The sequence below is a fragment of the Mixophyes fleayi genome, chromosome 2, assembly GCF_038048845.1.
Source record: "Mixophyes fleayi isolate aMixFle1 chromosome 2, aMixFle1.hap1, whole genome shotgun sequence".
Classification (NCBI taxonomy): domain Eukaryota; kingdom Metazoa; phylum Chordata; class Amphibia; order Anura; family Limnodynastidae; genus Mixophyes; species Mixophyes fleayi.
In genome coordinates, this window is record NC_134403.1 from 338,127,514 (window position 1) to 338,152,116 (window position 24,603).

A 24,603-nucleotide genomic window follows, 5' to 3' on the forward strand; every position below is an offset into this window, starting at 1 on the left:
GGGAACTGTGTGATGAAGAGGGAACTGTGTGATGAAGAGGGAACTGTGTGATGAAGGGGGAACTATGTGATGAAGAGGGAACTGTGTGATGAAGGGGGAACTGTGTGATGAAGAGGGGACAGTGTGATGAAGGGGGAACTGTGTGATGAAGAGGGAACTGTGTGATGAAGAGGGAACTGTGTGATGAAGGGGGAACTATGTGATGAAGAGGGAACTGTGTGATGAAGGGGGAACTGTGTGATGAAGGGGGAACTGTGTGATGAAGAGGGAACTGTGTGATGAAGGGGGAACTGTGTGATGAAGAGGGAACTGTGTGATGAAGGGGGAACTGTGTGATGAAGAGGGGACAGTGTGATGAAGAGGGAACTGTGTGATGAAGAGGGAACTGTGTGATGAAGGGGGAACTATGTGATGAAAAGGGAACTATGTGATGAAGAGGGAACTGTGTGATGAAGGGGGAACTGTGTGATGAAGGGGGAACTGTGTAATGAAGAGGGAACAGTGTGATGAAGAGGGAACTGTGTGATGAAGAGGGAACTGTGTGATGAAGAGGGAACTGTGTGATGAAGGGGGAACTATGTGATGAAGGGGGAACTGAGTGACCAGGGGCAGGCTGGGCTGGGGGGCAAGGGGCTTTTGCCCCCCAGGTTGGTCCCATAGTGGACTACCTTGGGCTGGATCACTGGGCCACCTGCATTTTTTTCATTGAAAATAGGCTGCCGAGTTGAGTCTTGAACCCCGGGCTAAAATCTACCAGCCCTCCCCTGTGTGTGAGGAAGGGGGAACTGTGTGACTAAGGTGAAACTGTGTGACTAAGGGGAAACTGTGTGACTAAGGGGAAACTGTGTGACTAAGGGGAAACTGTGTGACTAAGGGGAAACTGTGTGATTAAGGGGAAACTGTGTCATGAAGGGGGAACTGTTTGATTGTTAGGAACTCCCTAGCCAGCACAATAAAACTCGGAGTCTACTCTGAAAGCCTGGTGTTCGCTGGAGCCCCTAGTGGTGGGGACAGACTTGGCCGCAGGCTGACAGAGGGTCGAGAAACGTATACCGACTATGGAGAACCCAGGAGTGGAGTGATTGGCGGACAGCAGCGTGGGATTCAGGCAGAGTAAACCAAGGTCAGAGGTCACAAGCACAGGAGCAGAATCCGGTTTCCAGGCAAATGGTCAGGGTCAGAAGAGTAGGTTCAAGGTCCAGGAACAAGCGAGGGTCATATTCGGGAAGTCAGTCACAGGTTTTAACACCAAACAGAGAGAGAACAAGCAGGGAGCAGAACTGTGAACAGGACGTTATAACCGGCAGTGAGGTTCTGATCTCACTGCCTTAAATAGCACTAAGAGCCAATCAGGACAGAGGAGGATAGGGCTGACAATCAGCCTCAGGAGGCAGCTAATTAATCACTAGCTAGAACCAGCATAAGTAATAACAAAACCAGGAAGCATGTATAAAAATATAAGTGAACCAGTTTAAATCATAAGAGAGCTCCCCCTGGTGTTGGAGGCTGTCGCTACATCCTTCTAAATCTATGCCACAAGGAAAATAACAGAGCATAGAACCTAAAGCACACGCCCGGCTGCTAGTTCACGCCAGGATGTGGCATACAGCCTCGGCTCGTGACAGTGATTAAGTGGGAACTGTGTGATGAAGAGACATGTTGGGGCCATCTATTCGGATTGCTTGTCATTTCCATTTGGACCAATAAAGGAAAAAAAGATTCCCATTGCTTTTAATAAGTGCATTATAGATAAACAAGTACTCAAACCATCAAAAAAATTGACTGTTGTCGGGTTTTGTTCCGAAATCTAACACTTGGATACCTCCCTTCTAGAAATCCTGTTTGCCCCTAGACAGCAGTAGAGTCTAGACAGTGTTCTGTATCAAACATCAGTGCACCTGGACTGCTGGAGGAGGTAGGCTTTATAATTTTTATTTTTACAAAAGTCAAGCGTGTAAGGATAGTGGGTATTTGGTGTATGTGTGTGTGTGGGGGGGGGGGGTAGTTTGTTTGAAACTTTGCCCAGGGAGCCAAGAAACCTTGCACTAGCCCTGCTGCTAGGTATATTAATCATCTAAATAAACCACTTATCAATAGACAATATGTTTTCCCTTCATTAATCTTTTACCTACCTGTTCTGGTTCAGATAGTTTTTCAAGTCTGTCCACTGTCAGATTGCTGTTATCTTCACATCTGAAATGCAAACAGATTGTTTATAGTATACATTGGATATATTGGTGGCTTCTGGGTATTATATACAACAGAAACCTACACTGTTGTTTTGTCATTATAAACTGGCTACTGTGCTCATTACATTCATCAGCAGGGCTGTAAATGCCATTTTAGAAATCAATTGTGCTCACAGGCTTATAATTAGGATTGAAAGAAGGAAATAAATCCACAAGCGTTTGCTATTCACCTGTCACCTACTCCATTTTGTGGGGTGAACCAATATTCAGCCTATCAAGGATCACTGAGAACGAGCGGCATTCATTGAGAGTAAGCGACAAGTAGTCTTTACTAGTAATGGGCTGATAAATACATTTTGTTATATTATCCCATAAAAAGTATATTCCAAGGGGAAAAAAATCCCAAAGTAATCATTACCCCAGTGACTCAGAATGACACATATACACCGCTGTAAGGTAAGTTTGGAATCCAGTAAACTACAATGGAATGTGGCAACTTGAAGCGCTGAGATAACCTAAAATGACCCCATTAAAACAGAAGTTGGTTTCTCCCAATTTACAAACATCTTTTACCACTAAACCGCCCCTGTATTTCTACGCTGTAGTGTTTATTTTTTTTAATCAACATTAGAAACTTAATCCCGCTTATCAATATGAAGATAATCAAAAGTTATTTAATGAAGGAATTTCGTGAAATATGTTAGAATTAATCAATAAGTAACAACAGTTTCATAAAAGGCTTAGTACTTTTAAGCTAGCCACATGCTACAATAATAGTGTTTGACCTAGTTGGCTGGACATCGCTGTGTGACTTTGTCCCAAACAACCACTGACAACAGGCTTGTCCAATCAAAGTATGACTGGATTTTAATCAAGCAGCCTGAGGCTTTGGATGTGGTTGCTTAGTTTGATTGCTGAACAACCATATCAGCAAACGCAGGTCGAAATATGGCATCCAAAGTCAACCTCAAGGTCAAACAAACTGGCCATAGATATGGTAATGTAGTGCTTGGGTCAAACCACTGCATCAATGACATGGGCGGTCTAGATCAGTGTAACAGTGTTAGACTATACAAAAAATATCTTGCAAGCGTTCTTACAATTAGAGAGGTTTTCCACCTTGAGACAACTTTAATTTACTGGTATGTACATGTCAACTTTCACTTGAACTCTCTGGTCTCCTGTGATTATCACCAAGGCAGATTTGTTTCATTGAACTAGGATATGACGGGAAACAGTCCTGTGGATTCAATTAAAAAGCCTATTCAGCCTCTGATTTACAGGAATGTTGGAATTGATATTAGAACTTAAATTGGGCTTGCTTACATGTTAACTGTCAATTGGCAGCTATTTAAAAATGAATACATCTGCTTTTCATCCGGGATAATATTTCTCTTACTGAATAGAAGCACGCACTGAAAGGTGCCCAATTTCCTGACACACCCATATAATGAAAGCCGAACATAAACAATGTAGAGTCATAAGTCTTTTTGTAAGAAGTGTCATTGTGTAACTATTCCAATTGTAATTTCAGATAAAAGTTTTTTCTAGCAAACTTGTGTAACAATGTTGTACAGCTACATTACCATCTAGAAATATATTTACTTAGGTGGTACCTCCCACTATCCGAAGCCCCAAGGCCGGTCTGTCAGCATTTTCAGCATTTTTTCCTCGGGCTTCTCCGTCTCTCTGACTAGCATGGCCAAAACTAGAGACGGGGAGGGTGGTGATTGGTTCTCATGCTCCCCCTCCCATTCCATTCCCCCCTCCATGTTAGTTAAGGCCACAACACCACAGCCGGAGCCACGAAAGCAGCTACATTCAGCCATTTTTCCATGGTACAACTGTCCTCTGCCACATTTGTTAGCCAGCCACAAAACCTCAAATGAACGTTGATCCCCTTCCCCTACAGAATCCTCTTCAAGCTCCTCAATCTTACATACAAGGCCCTCGCCAACTCCACTGCACCCTACATCTCCACCCTCCTCTCTATTCATGCTCCATCCCGCCATCTCCGATCTGCCAATGACCGTTGCCTCTCTTCCCCCCTGATCACCTCCTCCCATGAGCGTATCCAAGATTTCGCCCGCGCCGCCCCCCTCCACTGGAACAAGCTCCCTCCCTCCATCAGAACTTCCCCTAACCTGTCCAGTTTCAAATGGGCTTTAAAAACTCACCTTTTTCTTAAAGCCTTCCAGTCTCCCACTTAATTTCCTACCTTTTCTTCTGCCTCTTCCCCTTCATTCCCCTTCAATTATCCTTATCCTCCGTTCCTCCTTCTCTCCCTCTCTCCCCCATGTCTCTCTGTCTGTCTACCCCACCTCTTAGATTGTACGCTCCTTTGAGCAGGGTCACCTCTCCTCCTGTCTTCTCCACTTTTAACTCTGCTCTCCAGCTACCTTGCCCTCCTCCTCTAGGACCCTCTCCCCCCCCCCGTCCCCTCTCGCTCCCTCCTCTCCCCCCTGGGGGTCTCCCTGTCATCCGTGCCCTCCTTCTTGGGCTCCGTCGTATGCGGACCTTCCCCTCTCCCCTCCCCCGCCCCTAGCTGTGCTTTGAGCTCACAGAGTTACTGTGCTTATTGTTTACTGTACTGTGCTGTCTCTCCTCGTATTGTAATTTCGTTTGTCCCTGTACGGCGCTATGGACACCTAGTGGCGCCCTATAAATAGAAATGAATAATAATAATAATAATCTGATAGAAAGAAAATCCTCTTGTTACATTCACAGATGGTTGCAGAAACGTCACATGGTTTAGGCAAAATTAAGTTATGGGTCAATTTAACATTAGCCTAACGCATGAGATATCAAAAATAGCGGTTGCCGTTCTATTATATGGATCCCTATTAGGCAGGCTTCACACTGCTCCCCTCCCTTCTCTAACCAAACTGACTCTGCGCTGACCTAAGGTCTTGCATGCACGATAAAGACGCCGGGTCAGTTCCTGGAATTGCCACTACCACATAATCATCGCTGGGACAGTTTTTTTTATAGGATGAGCTGTTCCGGCATAACTGTTTAATAAATAGACACAAAACTTGTGCAGCAATAAGGGATGATAATTTATGCAAACTTTTTGCGGTGGGTCATAAATAAACCCCATGGTGTTATAATAGTTCCTATACCATTATCATATGCCACTATGTCCTTTCAGGGTCTGACTATGTCCCTTCTGTAGAACTACTGATTAATTTCATACTTGCCAACATAGGCAAGATGAATTGCGTCATTAGTCCCGCCCCCAAAATGCATGTCACTACTCCTGACCAATAAAAACAGGGGGTGGGGCCACAATGCATGTTCATGATGTCACTAAGCCCCACCCCCTCTGGTTAGTTTTCACTAGCCGGCCAGGATCAGGGAGAATTGCCTGCTCTCCCAGGAGTCCAGGAGGACTCCCAGAAAATCGGGGGTCTCCTAGACCTTCTGGGAAAGTAGGCAGCTAATTTCAGAAAACAAACACTTATCTTTAGTACTGAAAATCTCTTGAAATCTCTACATGTATATTTGTAAATGCTATGAGTAGATTTTTCTGTAAATTCAAAGGCATTTGAGGTTTACTGGTTCTTTAAAGAGGAACTACATTTTGAACTATTATTGCATTTTGAACTATTATAATTACTATTATTGTGATTAATCTCCTCCTTGCCCCAATTTACAAAAAGCACTGGGGGCCCCATTTTCCATATCTCCGCAGTTCCAGAATATATCACCCCTGCTGATACCATTACCTGTCCATTCTAAGGGGCGTGACAGCCTGGAGATGATTAAATGAATACAGTGCTTAGTGAAGTGTGTGGACAATGCTCATTGGATGGCTGATATCGAGTTACGGTATCCTGATATCGTCAATATGAAAACGCTGCACTAAGCCCTGTAGTAGCTAAAACTTTCGGAACTTGGAACCCTCAATGGTTTTGTCACTTAAGGAGAGAGGGGTTCAACAATCTAATAATCATTTTGACTGGAATTATTTTAATTACAAGTTAATAAAGTATCATTGTTGCAACTAATACCAACTAAACACTATTCCATATATCAATCTCTTAATGCGAATACAAAAAATACTTTTTAAAAAATAATTTGCTGCATTTTACCCACATTTCTGTTAAAATCACTGTGTAAAATCCTACAAAAACTAATACATTATATAATAAATAGTAAGGTATACTAGTCTGGGTCTATAATTATGTACATCTGCATTTCTAATGTACAGTATGCACAGTGCAGGAAAAATACTGTGTATAATTGTTGATGTCCTGCACATACTTTCCATAGAGCAAAGCGATGTAGACCCATGAATTATAAATGTATGCTTTAAGCTGCTTTTAATTTCCACTGGAGAGCAATAGCAGTATCAAATCACAGCCTTACTTTCTCTTAATCTTATAGGTGGACTCTGTGTGTCATTTATATTTAATATATTGCAACAGCATTAACACAGTCATCTTATCCTTCGAGGAACAGCACTAAGTGCTTGTAAATGTACAAGATGACACATCATGTGGCGTGTGACAAGATAATCCAGACAGCGGCCCCTTTGTACTCTGATTTAGTGACTCTCAGGGGCTGGGCTGGGGGGCCAGGAGGGGCATGAATATATAGGTTTGAATTATTATTACTTGGTATTTGTTACATTTAGTTTTTGTAATAGTTCCATGTCTACACTTCCTTTACAATATTGATTTAAATTATGGGATATTCCTTAAATAGATAGCTGAATAGGTAATGAATAATCAATCACTCTTTTTACCGGTCACAAACTAACAGCGACTTCACTCCACTGAGGATATTGTAAGTCTATTTCTGCTCTTCAGATGTTTCCCTACATGCAGGGATTATTGACCTTATGAAAGTAGCCTGGCACTCTTTAGTATAGTGCGGAAGGACAAACAGACATCTAAATGCTTAATGTGCAAAAATTCTAAAGCACCAACATTTTATTCCTCACTGAACAACTATTTAAATGTAAATAGTGAATATATACATATATATAAATATATAAATATACATATATATATATATATATATATATATATATATATATATATATATATAATTTTGTAGAATGTACTAAGTAAATGACAACTAAAATCTGATTGGTTGCTATAAGCGACATCTCTTTTTCAAACCCGCAGTTTATTAAATATACCCCACAGGGGGTTGAAGGTGAAACAGAATTATAAAAAAGGCGCTTACAAAACTGCCAAAATGTAGCTGCTGCCAATGGCGCTTGTGTAATCTCCGATCCAAATGATACAAAAAAACGGCTGTGCTTCAATTTTCTAAAGAACTTACATTTTTTGCAGAGCTTTAATAGTACAATTAATTAGTACTAAGTATGATCAAAACAACTGCAGCAGTGTAAAACTCATTTCAAAGGTTAAATGGCCGGAGAAAACACAGATTTTGAATCCTGGGGCTAATAGATGGATAAATGTGGCTTAATTGTACAATCTAAACTTCTGCTAACATGCAAAAGAGTATGTGGGGAGAGTTCTGCGTGGTCGAGTGTATCCACATGAATTACGCTCAAGCTGTAAAAGATGTTATTTTCGATTCTATACTACACTTTGACTTTAAAAATGGGCCCTCGCTAGTGGCGGATCTACCATTGGTGCGGCACAACAGGGCCCATGGAGATAATGGGGCCTACTGCACGGCAGATGCAAAGGGTCAGAACTAGCGAGCTGTGGGCTTTGGTTCCCTCCTCCCTGCTTCCCTGCACCGGGGGAAGCAGGGAGGAGGGAACCTGCTTCTCTGCACTGGGGGCCCACAGAACACTAGTTCTGCCTCTGGCCCTCACAACTACAGTTATTGACAGGACAGTCATACCCCAGTCCATGTATCAATAGCCCATCTCCTGTTCTGTATGCTAGATACTAATATCAAATCTGAAGGTATATTTACTAAACTGCGGGTTTAAAAAAGGGGAGATGTTGCCTATAACAACCAATAAGATTCCAGCTATCATTTATTTAGTACGTTCTACTAAATGACGGCTAGTACCTGATTGGTTGCTATAGGCAACATCTCCACTTTTTCAAACCCGCAGTTTAGTAAATATACCCTTTGGTCTCAATTATTTATTTATATAGCAGCAATCCTACGACACAGTCCCATTACACTGTGTACACTGTCCCATTGGTGCTTACAGTATAATCTTCTACCACTCAAACTCAGAAGCCAATTAACCTACCAGTATGATATTGGAGTGTTGGAGGAAACAGGAGCACTGGGAGGAAATCTACACAAACACGGGGAGAACATACAAACTCTACATAGATAGGGACCCGCTTAGAATCACATTCATGAATGTGCCACCGGGCTGCCCACAATCTGTATGTTGTGCAGGGTCTACTGAATGTAAATGTCTATATAGAACAGAAATAAGTTATGAACATTTATAGTAAGCATATTATGTTGTGGGTTTTAAAACCTAATAGCTGTTGAAAGCACATAGCATATAACATACATAGATATGTTTATCCAGCACCATTATCAAAATGGGCTTTTAAATGTTATTAAAACATTGGCCGAGTGCCCTGAAAAGAGCAGACAGACTTAAAATGGACTAAACATTTAAGAAATCTTAAAATTGTATAATCCCCCAAAAATAATAATGAAAAATATTTGCACATTATACCAATTCTGCTACTAGTTGTAAATAAGGATATATTTTACTTGTGTCTAACCAATCTACTTGTGAAATTCAGCCAACATGTGTCAAGTAGGTTAGAAAAAATCTGAGCTCTCCAATCTCCCTCACTTCCTAATTCACTACTACAGAATTTGGCAGATTAGAGTTAGTTGTTTTTGTATTTTTCTTACTGTATTGGAATAATGTAGCAACTCTGCAGAAAACAGGTAACACTGGGTACTGCAGAGGAACTGATATATTTAATTGTTTTTTAACCACAGGGCCTCATCAATACAGATATTTAAGTCAAATGTTCATTACGTCTTTAAAAGCCTGGTGCTAGTCCAATATATACTGCAAGTCACCTGTGCACACACTGTTTTTTGAGAAGAGTTTGTTTCTTGTCAATTTTAATATTGCCTGTAGAGTTCACAAGTCTTATAATATACTGGGTATATTATAATATATATATTATATATGGGAACATTAAGTACACAGTACACTATGTTGGGGGAAAACTTGAGAACCCGCTTCTAATGCGAGGACAAAATACAAGGTTTTATTTTAGCATTTAGTAGCTGTTTATTTTCTGTGTGTATGAGGCCAAAGGCAGAAGTAAAGTTAAAAAAGGGTTTGCAAATCAATTTATTATCAATGGGGAGTATATACAAGAAAAATAAATTGAGTCAACATCTCCATTAAACACCTGTCTCTACATAGCATCCTCTCAGCGTGCAAGCGTCTAGAATTTGGTTTTTAAAGTTTGGTAGGTTGTATATGAAAAGACGAGACCATCTAATAGGTAGCAGATATCTCATCTTCCTATGTGAGTTACAGTTATTATTTCAACCCCAAGAGCAATTTATACTTCATTTATATTATATTATTTTGATAATCCCCTTGATCACTTGATCTGTTAGAGTTTCTCCTTTTTCAGTGCGTTCTAGACCATAGAATAAACTTGCAACATATACCTTGTATACTATTGAAACAAAAGTATTACTAAATCCAATTACTTTTGTCAAAAAAATGCTACATTTCAGTAACTTGTTAGAACTAAAGATACATGGGATTATGGGGAAAGTGTGTTCTCTATACACACCAATGAATCTGTTGAAGATTTGGAACATACTGATGTAGATTGTACTTTTCTGAGCTTTGTTAGTAAGTCTGAGCTTTGTTAGTAAGAATCTCACCCAAGAAATGTTGGTACCCCCAGCTACCAGAGAGTACTCCTAGTCTACATAATAGTCAGGAGACATACAACTTAATGATGCTATATGCAACAATTCAAAGGCAAAGAACATAATTGGAAGCAGCACATAGTCAGATGACATGAATACACAAGATGTATGAGGTAAAGAACAAATTAGGTGCAGCGATGGAAAACTAACAGTGACAAAGTGGCATGTCTACCCTCCCAGGCATTACACTGAGCTCACATACCTGACAAGTTTAAGGCAATTTCCTGTTAGTCACAAACCGCAAAAAAAAACATTTTTGGAAACTCTCCTAGTGCCTGCAGTACACAACTGGTTGGCATCGTGAAAACAAAGTGCAAGCTGAAGATTTTATTCTGAAGTATTATATTACATGGACTTTATGCAGAAGAATAAGATGAATTAATAGGAAAGACTGTATGATTACTGTCCCCAGTACTGAATGTTAGTGCCCATAAACAGACAAATGTATCTATTTAGCTCTTGAGACGTATGGCCAGGTCCTATGGACAAAATTAGTGCACACTGTCAGATCAAGATTATTGCAGCTGGACAATAACCAGCACTAAGAGATTGTGATCAGGATCAGTGGATGTTTTTGGTTCTGTGCACATTGCAATCTACAGCTGATTAGAGGTAACTTTAAGTTCTCTCTAGCAGGGCCCTTTAACATATTTGCCTACTCTCCCTGTAATTTCCTGAATTCCGTGGAGTCCTTCCAGACTCCCTGAAGAATAGACATCCACCTGCAACATGGTGGGGCTTAATGATGTGATTTGTGTTCTTGAGGCCGCACCCCCGCTGTGCAATGCCATGAATTTAGGCATTTCAAAGCAGTCAACGGTTCCACAGTCAGGGCCGGACTAAGGGAATGGAGGCCCCTGGGCTAAGGGGGCCTCCATTCCCCCGTGAGGGCCCCCCCCGTGACCCGAGCTGCCCGCACCCCCCCGTGATCCGAGCTTCCCGCGCCCCCATTCCCCCGGAACTTACCTCCTTCTCCGGCATGCTGTACGCTCTTTACTGAGGAGATCTCGTGAGAGTGAGACTCACGAGATCTCCTCAGTAAGGAGACTACAGCGCACCGGAGAAGGACCGCAGTGAAAGTGCTCAGCAGCACTGATCGCGCCGGGGGCGCCCCCGCCCCCGACCGATCAATACTGCTGCTGAGCACTTTCAAGGGCCCCCTGGATGCCATAGGCCCCTGGGCTGTAGCCCAGTTAGCCCTATGGTTAATCCGGCCCTGGCCACATTGACACGAAGGCGTCACCACGAACCCCTCGTGGACTTGTCACATGACCTCCTTTCTGGGAAGGAGGGGCCACTAATAGTGGGCAAGAATGCTTTGTACCCACCGCCTCACGTCCACATCTCCTTTGTTAATCATGTATGTACTTGTCCTGTCTTTATGTATGATTTGTATTTTGTATGATTTCTCCTTCTGAATGTCTGGTGCTGCAGTTTTGTGGCTCTTTACAAATAAAAGATGATCACAATCTCTAGCGTTTCTAGGCACCATTAGGTTTCATCAAGTCTTGTGTAAAAAAATGTACTCTCCATAAACATAAACCTAACTGTGTTGCTTTGTTTCAGCAGGTGTCCCCATAAAAACAACTATAGGAAATTATTCACATTAAAAGAGGTTGCTTGCCTTTGAACAGCCAAACTTAACATATTCTCTCCATCTTCCTCCTTCTTACAGATAACACTGCATGTCACCCTACTGAAGGATTCAATGCATTCAGACGTCTTCAACAGAGCTGTACGAATACTGATAGTTTGTAACAATGATGTGTGTGCTGAATTCTAGAAAAACAATGGGGCATATTCAATTGTTAGCGTTACTGGCAAAAGTAACGCGACTTACGCACTACTGCCGTCATTACGGTAATAGTGAGCGTAAATACCGTTATTATGGTACCTTTGACGCTGGATTTCAGCTCGCGGCTCCCTGAAATCTGGCTTAGTATTACCGTAATTACGGTAATACTTTTAACGCCGCGGGGAAACTCAACAATTGAATATGCCCCAATATGCAATAAATAAAGTTCAATTTTACAGATTTGTAGAGACAAAAACTACACATGGGCTCAAAACATTTCTCCTATGTTCTCAACAATCCTACAGCTACATGTTGTCATGAGAAGGGATTGCTGTATGCTTTAGATCATGATTATTTTATCTCACTAATTCCCTTGTTTGCTGCTGAAAAAGCTTTCCTTTATAAATAAGATATGTGGAAGAACACATAGTAGGGAATATCTTATACTAGTGAAGTAGAAGAGGGAAAGGACTATAGAAAACGAGGAAAGAGTGCAGATGAAATGGAGTGTAGGCTGAAGGAATAGGACAGGACAGCTAAGCTCCAGAGTTACAGCAGTGCAGGAAAAACATGTGTAAGGAGGAACGAAGGAAGTGAGTGAGGATAAAAAGAAGGAGGGTGGAGGGAAAGTACAGTTTTGGAAGGTGCAATGAGATGTACAGCAATAAGAAAGAGAAAACCTCTTTGCTGCAGTATTCTAGAACATTAGTTACTATGTGCTTCAATGTAAGATTATAACTAATTCTAAATAAAAATGTTTAGCAACAAGTGCTCTGGTTTCATCTTGTTGTGTTAACGGCAGATACTGTTATTTTGGTCTTCCTGTTTAAATGAGACACACAGATAGTTTTATGTTCGTGCAGTTTCCTTATCTATAGGAAACTCACCAAGTCATAAAAAGCTTTGAAATATAATTACACCTAATTGTTATATGACTTTGTGCTGTATTTTCTTGATGACCTCATTCTATATGCGAGATAAAGAGAAGATGTCTAGTAGAGTATGTGAACGAACACAGCCAGGATGAACAGAAAAATGTATATTAATTAGGGGGAGAAAGGGATTCTACTTCCACAATTAACAATACCTTCCAAGTTATGATCTAAATGCATATACTGTATACTATATATACATATAATCAGTGCTTAATTTAAAGAAGTGCAATTTAAATAAAAAGTTGTAATACTCAAAAACATATAACATATACTGGGAGGACATTAAAAATGATCTTTATACATTAAAGACTATGGGACCAAAAGTAGAGGCAGAACTTCCTTCATGTGCACTCTGAAATGATTCAAACATATAAATGACATAAATACTGTGGTTTACAGTATATAACCTAAATAATCCACAACTCACTAAACATGTCTAGAAAGGTCTAATAAAATGATCACTGAAACAATGGTTGGTTTTTGTATAACAATTGGTCACAACTGGAACTGCAGCAGCTGTTTTCTATCCAACCAACACTTTTACCCACAGGGAAATTCAAATACAACACAGATGTGAGGCGTGGAATGAAGCGTAGGATAAGGAGGAAGAAAAGAGTGCAGGTGTGTAGAGTTAGAAGGCATGAAATAGAAGGAAAGAGTGCAGGGGGTTAAACCTTGGAACGAATGAAGGAGAATGAGAAGGAGAGAACAGCTGGAAGTAATAAATAATAAGGAGACAGAAGAAGCGCAGGTGTGAGGTGTTGGAAGGAATGAAGTATAAAGAGAAGGAAAGAGTGCAGGGGGTTAAGAGTTGAAAGGAATGAAGTATAAAGAGAAGGAAAGAGTGCAGGGGGTTAAGAGTTGGAAGGAATGAAGTATAAAGAGAAGGAAAGAGTGCAGGGGGTTAAGAGTTGGAAGGAATGAAGTATAAAGAGAAGGAAAGAGTGCAGGGGGTTAAGAGTTGGAAGGAATGAAGTATAAAGAAAAGGAAAGAGTGCAGGGGGTTAAGAGTTGGAAGGAATGAAGTATAAAGAGAAGGAAAGAGTGCAGGGGGTTAAGAGTTGGAAGGAAGGAAAATGAAAGAGTGTAGGAGAGTTGAGGAGTTGGAAGCATGAGACGGAAGGAAGGAAGGCAGGTGTCAGGAGTTTGAAGGAATTTTAGAGAAGGATAAAGTGAAGGTGTGAAGAGATGGAAGCAATGAAAGAGAAGGAAAGAGTGCAGGTATAAGGAATTAGTAGGAATGTAGGAGAAGGAGAGGGTACTGGGGAGTGCAAAAGAGCCTCTGGAAGATTAAGAAAACAGTTGGAGAACTGAGCACTGGCAATGTTTGTATGGTGGTGGCAGCACTCGCTGACATCTACGCTCTCTTCTTATATCTTGTGTTACAGAAGACTGGATGAGAACTACATTGAAAATAGAACACATTTGAAATGGAAGGATTTTCACATAGCCTCAGTTTTACCATATGTGAATATGTTGATGGCTTATTATACTACAGTCATCATTTGTATGTTACCAGCAAGTAATAGTAAGCAGTAGAGTTAAATCTTCACTACGTCTGTATACCACTCACCTTCCACCTAAATCAATTGCTAAGACATCAAGTGCAAAAATACAGTATTTTATTTCACAACAATTCAGCAGTAAACTGTCCACATAGAAGCTGTGAACAATGCCGAGATGAACATAACAATAAAAGTTCCCCATAAAACTCATCCATTACTTTTAGATACAGTATCACTTACTGACATACACTGAAAGATCATCCTAGTGTCATAAATCACTGCATCCTCCATTCCAGATAGTGGTCTGACAAAGGCACAGCCTAGGCCCTAACTACATGAGCCTGCAGTGCACAGTGCAAGTTTATCAATTCTGTTACACAGGTGTCCAGGATTTCTGAAATAAGAAATCCCTATGCCAACCGTTGGTCTTATGTCTATATTTTCAACTAAAATTTACCTTTAAATTCACCATCTTTCGACGTTTGCTAATTACACTGTATTCTTTTTCTGTCTTCTTTATGTGTTTTTAAACAACACTGGCTGTTACTAATGGAGGCTAGACTTAGTGGATACTATTTCTCTTTGTTTCGCCTTAAGTGCTCCAAAGTATCTAATGCTTTGGATTTTCTTATGGTCTAATAATACAATAATTACACGGCTGAAAAGCATGGAACGTAGAAATATAAAGCAATGCATTTAATATAAGTTGGAAGCACACAATGTACATGAAATAATGTGATGTAAAGATGGAAACCCCCTTGATAACAAGTTATCCTTTCTTTTGAAATCACATGATCTACAGTTATGGTTTGTTTTTTTTTGTAAGGAAACTTTTCTTATTATGTATCCTCAGTTGACGATGGAGATCCCTTTTTTTCTTTTAATAGGCTTGTACGCCCGCCTCCCCCCACCCTTTTAAAATGTCAATTGTTGCTTTTGACAGGAGATAATTTAATGGGGTAGGTGTCTTACAACACAACCAGTCGCATGCCACCCTCCGCTTATAATCTACATTTAAACAGTAACAGGGGCTTATCCTCAATAATTGTTTTATTCAAATTTCATTGGAAGTCTGAATTGTTGGGAACTTCAAATCACTCCAAAGTATTTCCAGTATAAAACATATGTATCAAGCTGCAAGTTTCTGGCGGCTTTGAAAAGTGGAGCTGTAGCCTATAGTAACCAATCAGATTCTAGGGCCTGATTCATTAAGTATCTTAACTTGAGAAACTTCTTATTTCAGTCTCCTGGACAAAACCATGTTACAATGCAAGGGGTGCAAATTAGTATTCTGTTTTGCACATAAATTAAATACTGACTGTTTTTTCATGTACCACACAAATGTCAACTTTAAATTTCAGTGTACAAATAAGCTATCAATTATTTGTGTGCTACATGAAAAACAGTCAGTATTTAACTTATGTGCAAAACAGAATACTAATTTGCACCCCTTGCATTGTAACATGGTTTTGTCCAGGAGACTGAAATAAGAAGTTTCTCAAGTTAAGATCCTTAATGAATCAGGCCCCTAGTTATCATTTATCTCGTACATTCTACAAAATGATAACTAGAATCGTATTGGTTGCTATAGGCAACATCTCCACTTTCCAAACCCGCTGGAAACTCGCTGATTGATACATTTACCCCAGGACACATTTTAGCCTTATCTGTGGTTCACGTGTTTATGACACACTGATATCACATAAATATCATGCGTGTGTACCAGCATTCCTTATTAGAGAATCAGGACAAATCACGTCCACATCTGTCCAAACTACAAACCGATCCACCCACATCACCCTCATTTTGGACAAGGCCATGTCCATTTTTTGTGCCAAAAATCCTGGCTAACTTTTAGATATATAACCAGCAATGATCGCCTTCTAGTAACATTTGTCAGTTCTTCCAAAGCTGTGCTTCCCAAATTATATATAATAAACACATTGTTCACACATTATATAACTACTAAAAATCTCAGAAAAATGGCTGTTCCCAGGTAAGACATTATAATGTCCATATAACATGTGCTATCAATATATTCTTCTATGAGCAGAAGAACGGAAGACCTGGAAAACTCTACCAGAGAATAAACCGCTATTGTTGATTATATATCTAAAGTAATTTAAACAGGCTCGTTATGTGACTGAATGAGGCTCCTGACCTCAGCAAACATCAGTACTGGGAGATTGTTTTTGCAGATGTGTTGGGAGATGATTATAACAAGACAAAGAAGAAAGACAGTGAGAGAGGACAAATATATACAGTTCTCTTTGTTTTAAATCATTTCCAGCATCCACAATAACAATGCACTCACTATACTCCTAAAATCCAAGTTTTATATATCCGTTCTCCCAGCAGAGTCCAGGGGAGACAAGCCTTCCCAAACAGCATCTTAGGATAGGAGCCTGCAAACTACATCATACAAAAATATTTTAAAGTTGATTTTCTTATTCCCTCTCCTCTGTCCACACATATTCATGAATGAGTTCCAGGCAAGCGGAGACAATGAATAAAGAACAAGAGAGCAACAGAGGAGCTGAAGGGAGTGATAAGCACCTTTCCTGGTCCCGATCCAGAACAGTTATTTATAAAGTAGACCTGTTACCTACACACCGAAGGCTGAACCAATGTGCATTGAAAGTTGTGGACTGCACCACAAGCAGAGATGCTTGTATAATTCAAACCAGTTTGAAGTTTGATCAAATTTGTCGGCTTGATGGTTTTGAACGTGTGCTCAGTACAACTATAAATTTGAGCTGGTTTGATTTTATGGTTCGAAATTTGCAGCCTGTGTTTGCCGTTCCTAAAAATGTTTAAAGAAACTACACAATGCAGACTGCTCAAGTTTTCTAATTCTTACTGTGTTCCAGTTCTCATAGAAAACTGTTAAAAAAAACATATACATTGGAGCCATTAAGCTACAGTCTATTTGTCCTGCTGGTGTTTAGCTCCAATCTTTTAGTCTATCTTAAGTGCGAAAATTTCCCAAACATTTTTAAACAATTCAATAAACTGGTTTGAGAAACACTTTAAAACAAATTTGTTTGTAGAAAAACACATCCAGCAAAATGGGGTGATCTTTGTTTATTAAAGTCTGGTAACAATTAAAAATAATGGATAAGAAGCAAATGTAGCAACTGTGTGCAAAATGCCTAATTTCCAGTTGTGTGAGCATGTGGATTAGGCAGACTCTAAGGGGCATATTCAATTGTTGGCGTTATAGCCAAAATTCTCGCGGCGCATGCACTATTACCATCATTACGGTAATAGTGCGCATAAAAACTGTTATTTCCGCAGCGGAAAAAGTTAACAATTGAATATACCACCTCTCTAAGCGCAGAGAGGTACAAGAAGGAGATCAGTCTTTGTCTGAGTCCAAACGGAGACGGATCCTTGCCCAAAAGTGCTTTTGTGCTGATCAGTTGGACTACATGAGGCCCTATAAGAGCATGCCGGGAGTTGTAGTAAACCCATCATCAGAAAGGCTCAAAACACAGAAAGGAAGAAAAGGAAATTATGGCTGCATTTTGGGGATTTTCTACACAGACATTATCACATATTTGCCAACATTGGGAAGTTGTTTCCCGGAAGGACCTGGGGGCACGTGAGTGTGTGGAGGCGAGGCTGGAAGCCCCACCCCCTCCGTTTAATTTTAAAGAGCTGGCCAGGATCAGGGAGAATTGCCTTGGGAGTCTCTCGGACTTTTCGGGAGAGTAGGCAACTATGCATTATCACCAAGGCGTAGATTTACTAAAGCTTCTAAAAAGTAGAACTGTTGCCAATAGGAACCAAGCAGAGTCTAGCTATCATCTTCTAGAACATACTATATAATAATGAGTGGGAAACACCTCCACTATTCCTTTTTAGATGCTTTAGTAAGTCTACCAGCAAGTCTTTATTCCTATAGTGACCATAAGGAGCTCTGCTAAACCATTTAATGAGTACGGGAATGCCAGGGGCAGTGTTTGGAAAGAGGAAGGAGAATTTTAACATGTGTTTCAGCAGATTTAATAAATGGGGGTAAATGTATCAAGCTGAGAGTTTTCCGGCGGGTTTGAAAAACCAATCAGATTCTAGCTATCATTTATTTAGTACATTTTACAAAATGACAGCTAGAATCTGATTGGTTGCTATAGGCAACATCCCCACTTTTTCAAACCCGCAGCTTAGTAAATCTAGCCCCTTGTCTGGAAAACCTTAAATCCCATGCACTCCAGATAGTAGATCCCATTCCTGTAAATAAAAGCCAAAATAGCAAAAATAAATTAAAATAAGGTAAAATGTATAATTATACAATATGTAGAAGAGCATGATGGTAGATTATGTTAGATTAGTGTTTATAATAGGATTAGAGGCACAAGATCAGGTTACCCTGTGACATTATGCAGCATAGTGACAACACTATGTAAACTGAGATATATTTATGTATAGGGAGAAAGACTGTCTGGTACCACTTATAATCACCAAAGTATAATCGAGACGGGACTGGTCGGAACTTACTAAGATAGATGAGAAAATGGTTTTGAAAGCTTAGGGATTGTTTCTGCTAGCGAAAACCTAGGGTTTTGTCAATATTATATTTGCACTCTTGAAATTATAATTTACGACGGATGTAAAATAATTTCTAGTTTATCTTTACTTTTATTTTTTACTATACAAAAATATTAAGGGTGTACCTGTTACCTTCACACAATATCCAGCCTACTTCAGCCATTTTGGCTGAGTGATATCTGGGTAGTAATTGGAGACTTGCCAACTCTCCCGGAATGTCCGGGAGACTCCCTCATTTTGCGAGAGTCTCCCGGACTCCCGGGCGAGTGTGGCAATCTCCCGAATTCTGCCCACTTCACTAGGAAGTGCCCCACTTCCTAGTGAAGTGGGCAGAATTAGATCCCAAACGCCGCGATTTCCGGTGAATCGCGGCATTTAGCCCCGCCCCCCGCTGTCAAATGATGCAATTCGCGTCATTACGTCGCGGGGGCAGGGCCAAAATGACACGATTTAAAAAAGTTGGTAAGTATGAGTAATTGTGAAGCGTGAATTGAAGAGCAGCATTGTTATGACTACTGCCCACAAAATACCTGCCTCCAAGGAGTGTAGGTCTTGACTTATAACATTAATACACAGTTATAATCCCTCTTACACATACTTGCCAACTTATGGCAGCCTGCGTCCAAGAGCTGCCGGGGGAGGTAGGCGTGCGGGGCTCAAAAAAACCCGTTCCCGTGACGTATTGACGCAAACGTGTCATTTTATAGCAGGGGCGGGGCCAAATGCCACAATACTTGGGGAATCGCGGCATTTTAGATTTAATTCTCCCCACTTCACTAGGAAGTGGGCAGATGCGGGAGGCTGCCATACTCTCCGGGAAGTCCGGAAGAACCACTCGGAATCCAGGAATCTCCCAGACATTCCGGCAGAGTTGGCTAGTATGCTCTTACATTCACATGAAAAAGAACTTCTACAAACACACATGCTGGGCAACTAAGAAGGCATTTTAATTCATTAACTTTCATGACACTGCTCAATGCTATTTGCTGATTGGCTGTGGGTTATACATTATTCTGTATCTGTGTTCTGTAGTTATGTCTAATTCCATGTTCAACATATCCCCGAACCATGTGACAGCCACCTGTAGGTGGTATATTAACTTTATAGTCAGCGACAACATTCTGCAGCACTGAATGATACAAGTACTTTATTCTGCTATATCTGTTCTTGTCCCAGTGGAGCTGACATACTAGTGTGCACATTAATGCCCTTTTGTGTAATATAATACATGTGAATAAAATGTTGTGTTTTTGTGAATAAAGAATTTCAAAATACTATCTGATGGTGAGAGAAATCTCTCGAAATTGTATATTCACATGAGGGTCATTCCTCTACTATTAGTTTAGAAGACTAAATTAATTGGGTTTCTGGTTGTTGCGCCAAGGTCTATTGTATCTGTACAACAGAATAAGCCAAATGTATTCAACAATGGGGACGTGTAGAAATACAGCCAGCTCAAACAGCATCAATCACTATTAATGGCTGAAATCATCCGGCCGCTGCATAGAAAATATAAATAATATATCACTAGAAAACAAAGATTGGGGCCAGCTCCAGGTACATGTTATCATCACTCAATAGGCTAACCAGCTCCTGCTATAAAAAATAAATTAATTGTATTATGCTTTTATATACATGTATATATATATATGTATATATATAAAAATATTCATATTATACCACACTTAATAAAGTGTTTTCCCTGCCTGTTACTATTCTTGCGGTATACAACTTTCCTTTACACAAATTGGTGTAAAATAAAAATGTGCTGTAGCCGATAGCAACCAATCAGATTCTACCTAACACTTTTCTAGTACAGTTAAGAAAATGAAAGTGAACTCCTGACTGGTTGCTATGTGGTAAGGCAGTTTTTTCCTGTGAACAAGGTTTTATACATGTACCCCATTGTATCCCAGAATATTAAATTACTCTTTTGTTATGTGTATTACAAGTGACACCAATATTTGGTGCTGGAAGAAATCAGCGCCACAGCTTTTACAATACCTCCAAAACTGTAGTAGATTTCTACAATAATTAAAATAATTGTCTGCAATACAACCATCATTTACACTGGTTTTCATGTGACGTTCGGAAGGTGGTTTAACCTTTGTTATTTCTCCATATAGTTAATGAACTGGACTCTTATCTGAACACATGATATGAGGCTGTAGCAGCTAATTTACTGTACGGAGCCTAAGGGAGACCACATCTTGTTTGATCAGGTTCAGACCACTTTGCCGTCCTCTGAAAATAGCATCGGTTATACGATTTCTTTGTGAATGGAAAAAAAGACTGCTATTATCATAGTGACTCCATTTGTAATTCACTAAACTGTGCCTTAACCCTTAATATGGGCTGCGTTGTTTAAAGTAGAGAAAACATTCACCTACACACAGGAGGATGCCATTTTGTGTGCCTATAAATTCATTCAGAAGTAATGACATCACTGAAGGACGCTGTGCCTTATTTCTTAGTGATATCACTAGTTAGTGAATTGATAAGCTGTAATCTCATGAAAATTGGTTGAGCTCACAAAATGGCTGCCTCCTTTGGTTTACTGTAGGTGTCAGACATACATGCACCTATTACCTGCTAACATGCTCCAATTTTTCAGACTTATTCCCCATTTGAATTCTCTTGGGCTGACTTAAGTTAATGATGTTCAACATTTATTCTAATAAATATCAATGATTTACTTCAGTCCCATCTGTGAAATTAGTGTAAAGGAAGATAAGTAGAGCAATGTGTCCTGGGTAAAAGAGGTAAAGTTTATATAAAAGATGCTTGTCTAGGCATGCTAGGACTTGTAGTTCCACAAAAGCAGGGGAACGGCTGGTCGTACAAGCATAATCAACAACTATCTGTCATACTTGCATACTCTGTAATTTTGGGGAGAACAGGTCACTCTCACTGACTCTGCATTTCCTTCTTTCAAAGAGGCCAAGCAGGGCTTAGATGATGCGATTTGCGTCTTCAGGCCTTGCCAGGCAGGTCCTGCTGACGGGTAATCATGGCACCATGCCAACCACCCTTTTGTTCGTCCCAAACGTGGACTAGCATGCTATCAGTAGGCATTCACTTAATTTAATTCAGTCCAGGATGAACATAACAGTGTGAATGTAGCATTAAATCACACAACTACAATATAGCACAGGTCAGTAAATAGTGGTGAACCCCCTACTTCAACAATCTGCTGGATGACAATAACAGGGTTACATTTCAGATACAGCTGGAGTTTAAGAGATCTATAGATACTGTAAGAAGAAGGAGGCCGTAGATACTGTAGTAAATGGTGGCTCAGTGGTTAGCACTTCTGCCTCACAGCGCTGGGGTCATGAGTTCAATTCCTGACCATGGCCTAAAATGTGTGGAGTTTGTATGTTCTCCCTGTGTTTGCGTGGGTTTTCTCCGGGTGCTCCGGTTTCCTTCCATACTCCAAAAACATACTCGTAGGTTAATTGGCTGCTATCAAAATTGACCCTGGTCTCTCTCTCTCTCTCTCTCTCTCTGTGTATATTAGGGAATTTAGACTGCAAGGGACTGATGTGAGGGAGTTCTTTGTACAACGCAGCGGAATCAGTGGCGCCATATAAATAAATGATGATGATGATGATGATATCCATCGCTGGCTTGGTGCCATAAATCAGAGCAAAAGAGCTGCGGAGTGGATCTTTAAATCATTTTTATTTTTAAAGGCAATCACCAATAATACAAAGTATTTACACAACAAAAATGTCCTCTACCAATGTAGTACACCACAACTTGGGATACAGCGTGATCTAAGCAATTATCAAAAACATTCGCAGAACAGGTTTAAAGCAATTAACACTTCATAAAACTGAAAGGTTTACTAGGAAATCAGAGTTTACACTGCAATCAATGGCATTTTCTTGACAAAAAAAAACATGTTGACTTTATTTTATTCTTTATTCTATTACATGTGATTTTAATTTGTGTTCACTATAGCGATCTGTATGCCCGGTTAAAAATAAATGTATTGCATTTGTTTTAGCAGATTCGGAGCAGCTGGAGCCTCACAGCCACAATGTACTAATATTAGCAAAACCCACATTTTGTTCCTAATGCTGTAGAGACCCAGTCAGCTCTTATAAGGGGTTCAGGCCTAGAATTTAGCAGTCGCTTAAAGCCACAAATGTTCCCTGCACATAAGGGAATAAGATCCCTGTGAGCTGTATGTTTTGTGGTTGTGTTACATTTTCATAATACATGTGAAACATATGTCTGTATTTACAAAATTACATTTCTGTGATGCATTAACCCAAAAGAACTTCCTGATTCATTTATTATGTACCGTTGTTCCAAGGGAACACACAAGGAGCTTTATACTTTTCTTAGCCAGGCATTAAAAATGTATGGTAACAAATCATAATCCTGTAGCTTAAAAAAGTGATGGTTCTATACTGGGTGATGGACTGGTTTAACTGTTACCAATAAAGGGAGAGTCCACTTCACTTGGGGCCTGATTCATTAAGGATCTTAAATGAAGAGGTATCTTATTTCAGTCCCCTGGACAAAACCATGTTACAATGCAAGGGGTGCAAACTAGTTTTCTGTTTTGCACATAAGTTAAATACTGACTGTTTTTTCATGTAGCACACACATACTTGATAGCTTATTTGTACACTGAAATTTAAAGTTGATATTTGTGTGCTACATGAAAAAACAGTCAGTATTTAACTTATGTTGAAAACAGAAAACTAGTTTGCACCCCTTGTATTGTAACATGGTTTTGTCCAGGAGACTGAAATAAGATACCTCTTCATTTAAGATAATGAATCAGGCTCTTGGTGTCTCCCCAAGCAGCAATTGATGAGGGAACCTTTTCCCTTTTTTTTTTAAAGTGATTGGATCGAAGTCGGCAAATAACCTACAGAGCTTAGAGTTTATTGGTCCTCCGTAGATTCCAAACCTGACCATACTAAGTTTTGGTCTCTGATCCTCTTCCATCATGGTATGTGTGTACCAATGCGGTGCAGCATACCCAGAACAAGTATACCAGACCGTTGTGCCGGCGGGTAAGACTCGTCTGCACCACCTATTTAGTGTTGCTACATTCGAGAAATCGAAACCTGGCTGAGCCTGGGTGATTTGCAGTCCCTGTCTTTGCAAGCTCTGTAATAACATACCTGACTATTATGGTTTGCTGATGATGAGAGAGTCCCCCTTATAAGACATTTGTAGAGCTTGTATTTCTATGTCACACAGAGGACATGTGTTATGGCCTCCCTCTCACACGTCTATGTATAACCTTGTGCCTTGGGACTTATTGGAGTTTATAACTACAACAATGTTGTGGCTCTGTTAGTTCTAAAGTACTATCACTGCGCTAACAGACCACACGCTGCATTTAGAAGATTCCCTGTTATTGTTTTTTTTTATATCAGTTCTTTGTATTGGCCAATTCACTGGTGGGTAGTAGCTGTGATTTCCCTTCTTGTGCCCAGGTTTGAGAGGAACAGGACAGTTCTGGTTACATTAGTTTGAATTTTTGGCCTCTGGCAGTGTGTGGGTGGTTTATGTTAGTTATAATGAACGTTTATGTGTTATTTGTATGTACAAAATAATATTATGGGTGCACGTATCCTGGGATGATCATAACTCACACAAGAGTTCCATAGTCTTCTATTATATTATCAGATGCCCAATATTTTATATTTTTTTCTAGAGTAATATCTGACCACTCACCTCAACTTCAGTAATTACATTTTAGGAAGGGGGATACCTAC

At 40.1% G+C, this 24,603-nt stretch overlaps 1 protein-coding gene across 1 annotated transcript in view; it reads right to left on the minus strand.

Annotated features, from left to right (window-relative positions):
- Positions 1–24,603, minus strand: part of CRYBG3 (crystallin beta-gamma domain containing 3) — a 164,694-nt gene that overhangs the window by 129,912 nt on the left and 10,179 nt on the right. The window contains exon 2 of the mRNA XM_075197033.1: positions 2,133–2,193. Coding sequence (XP_075053134.1) covers positions 2,133–2,193 — 61 coding nt within the window. The remainder of the gene's footprint in view (positions 1–2,132; positions 2,194–24,603) is intronic.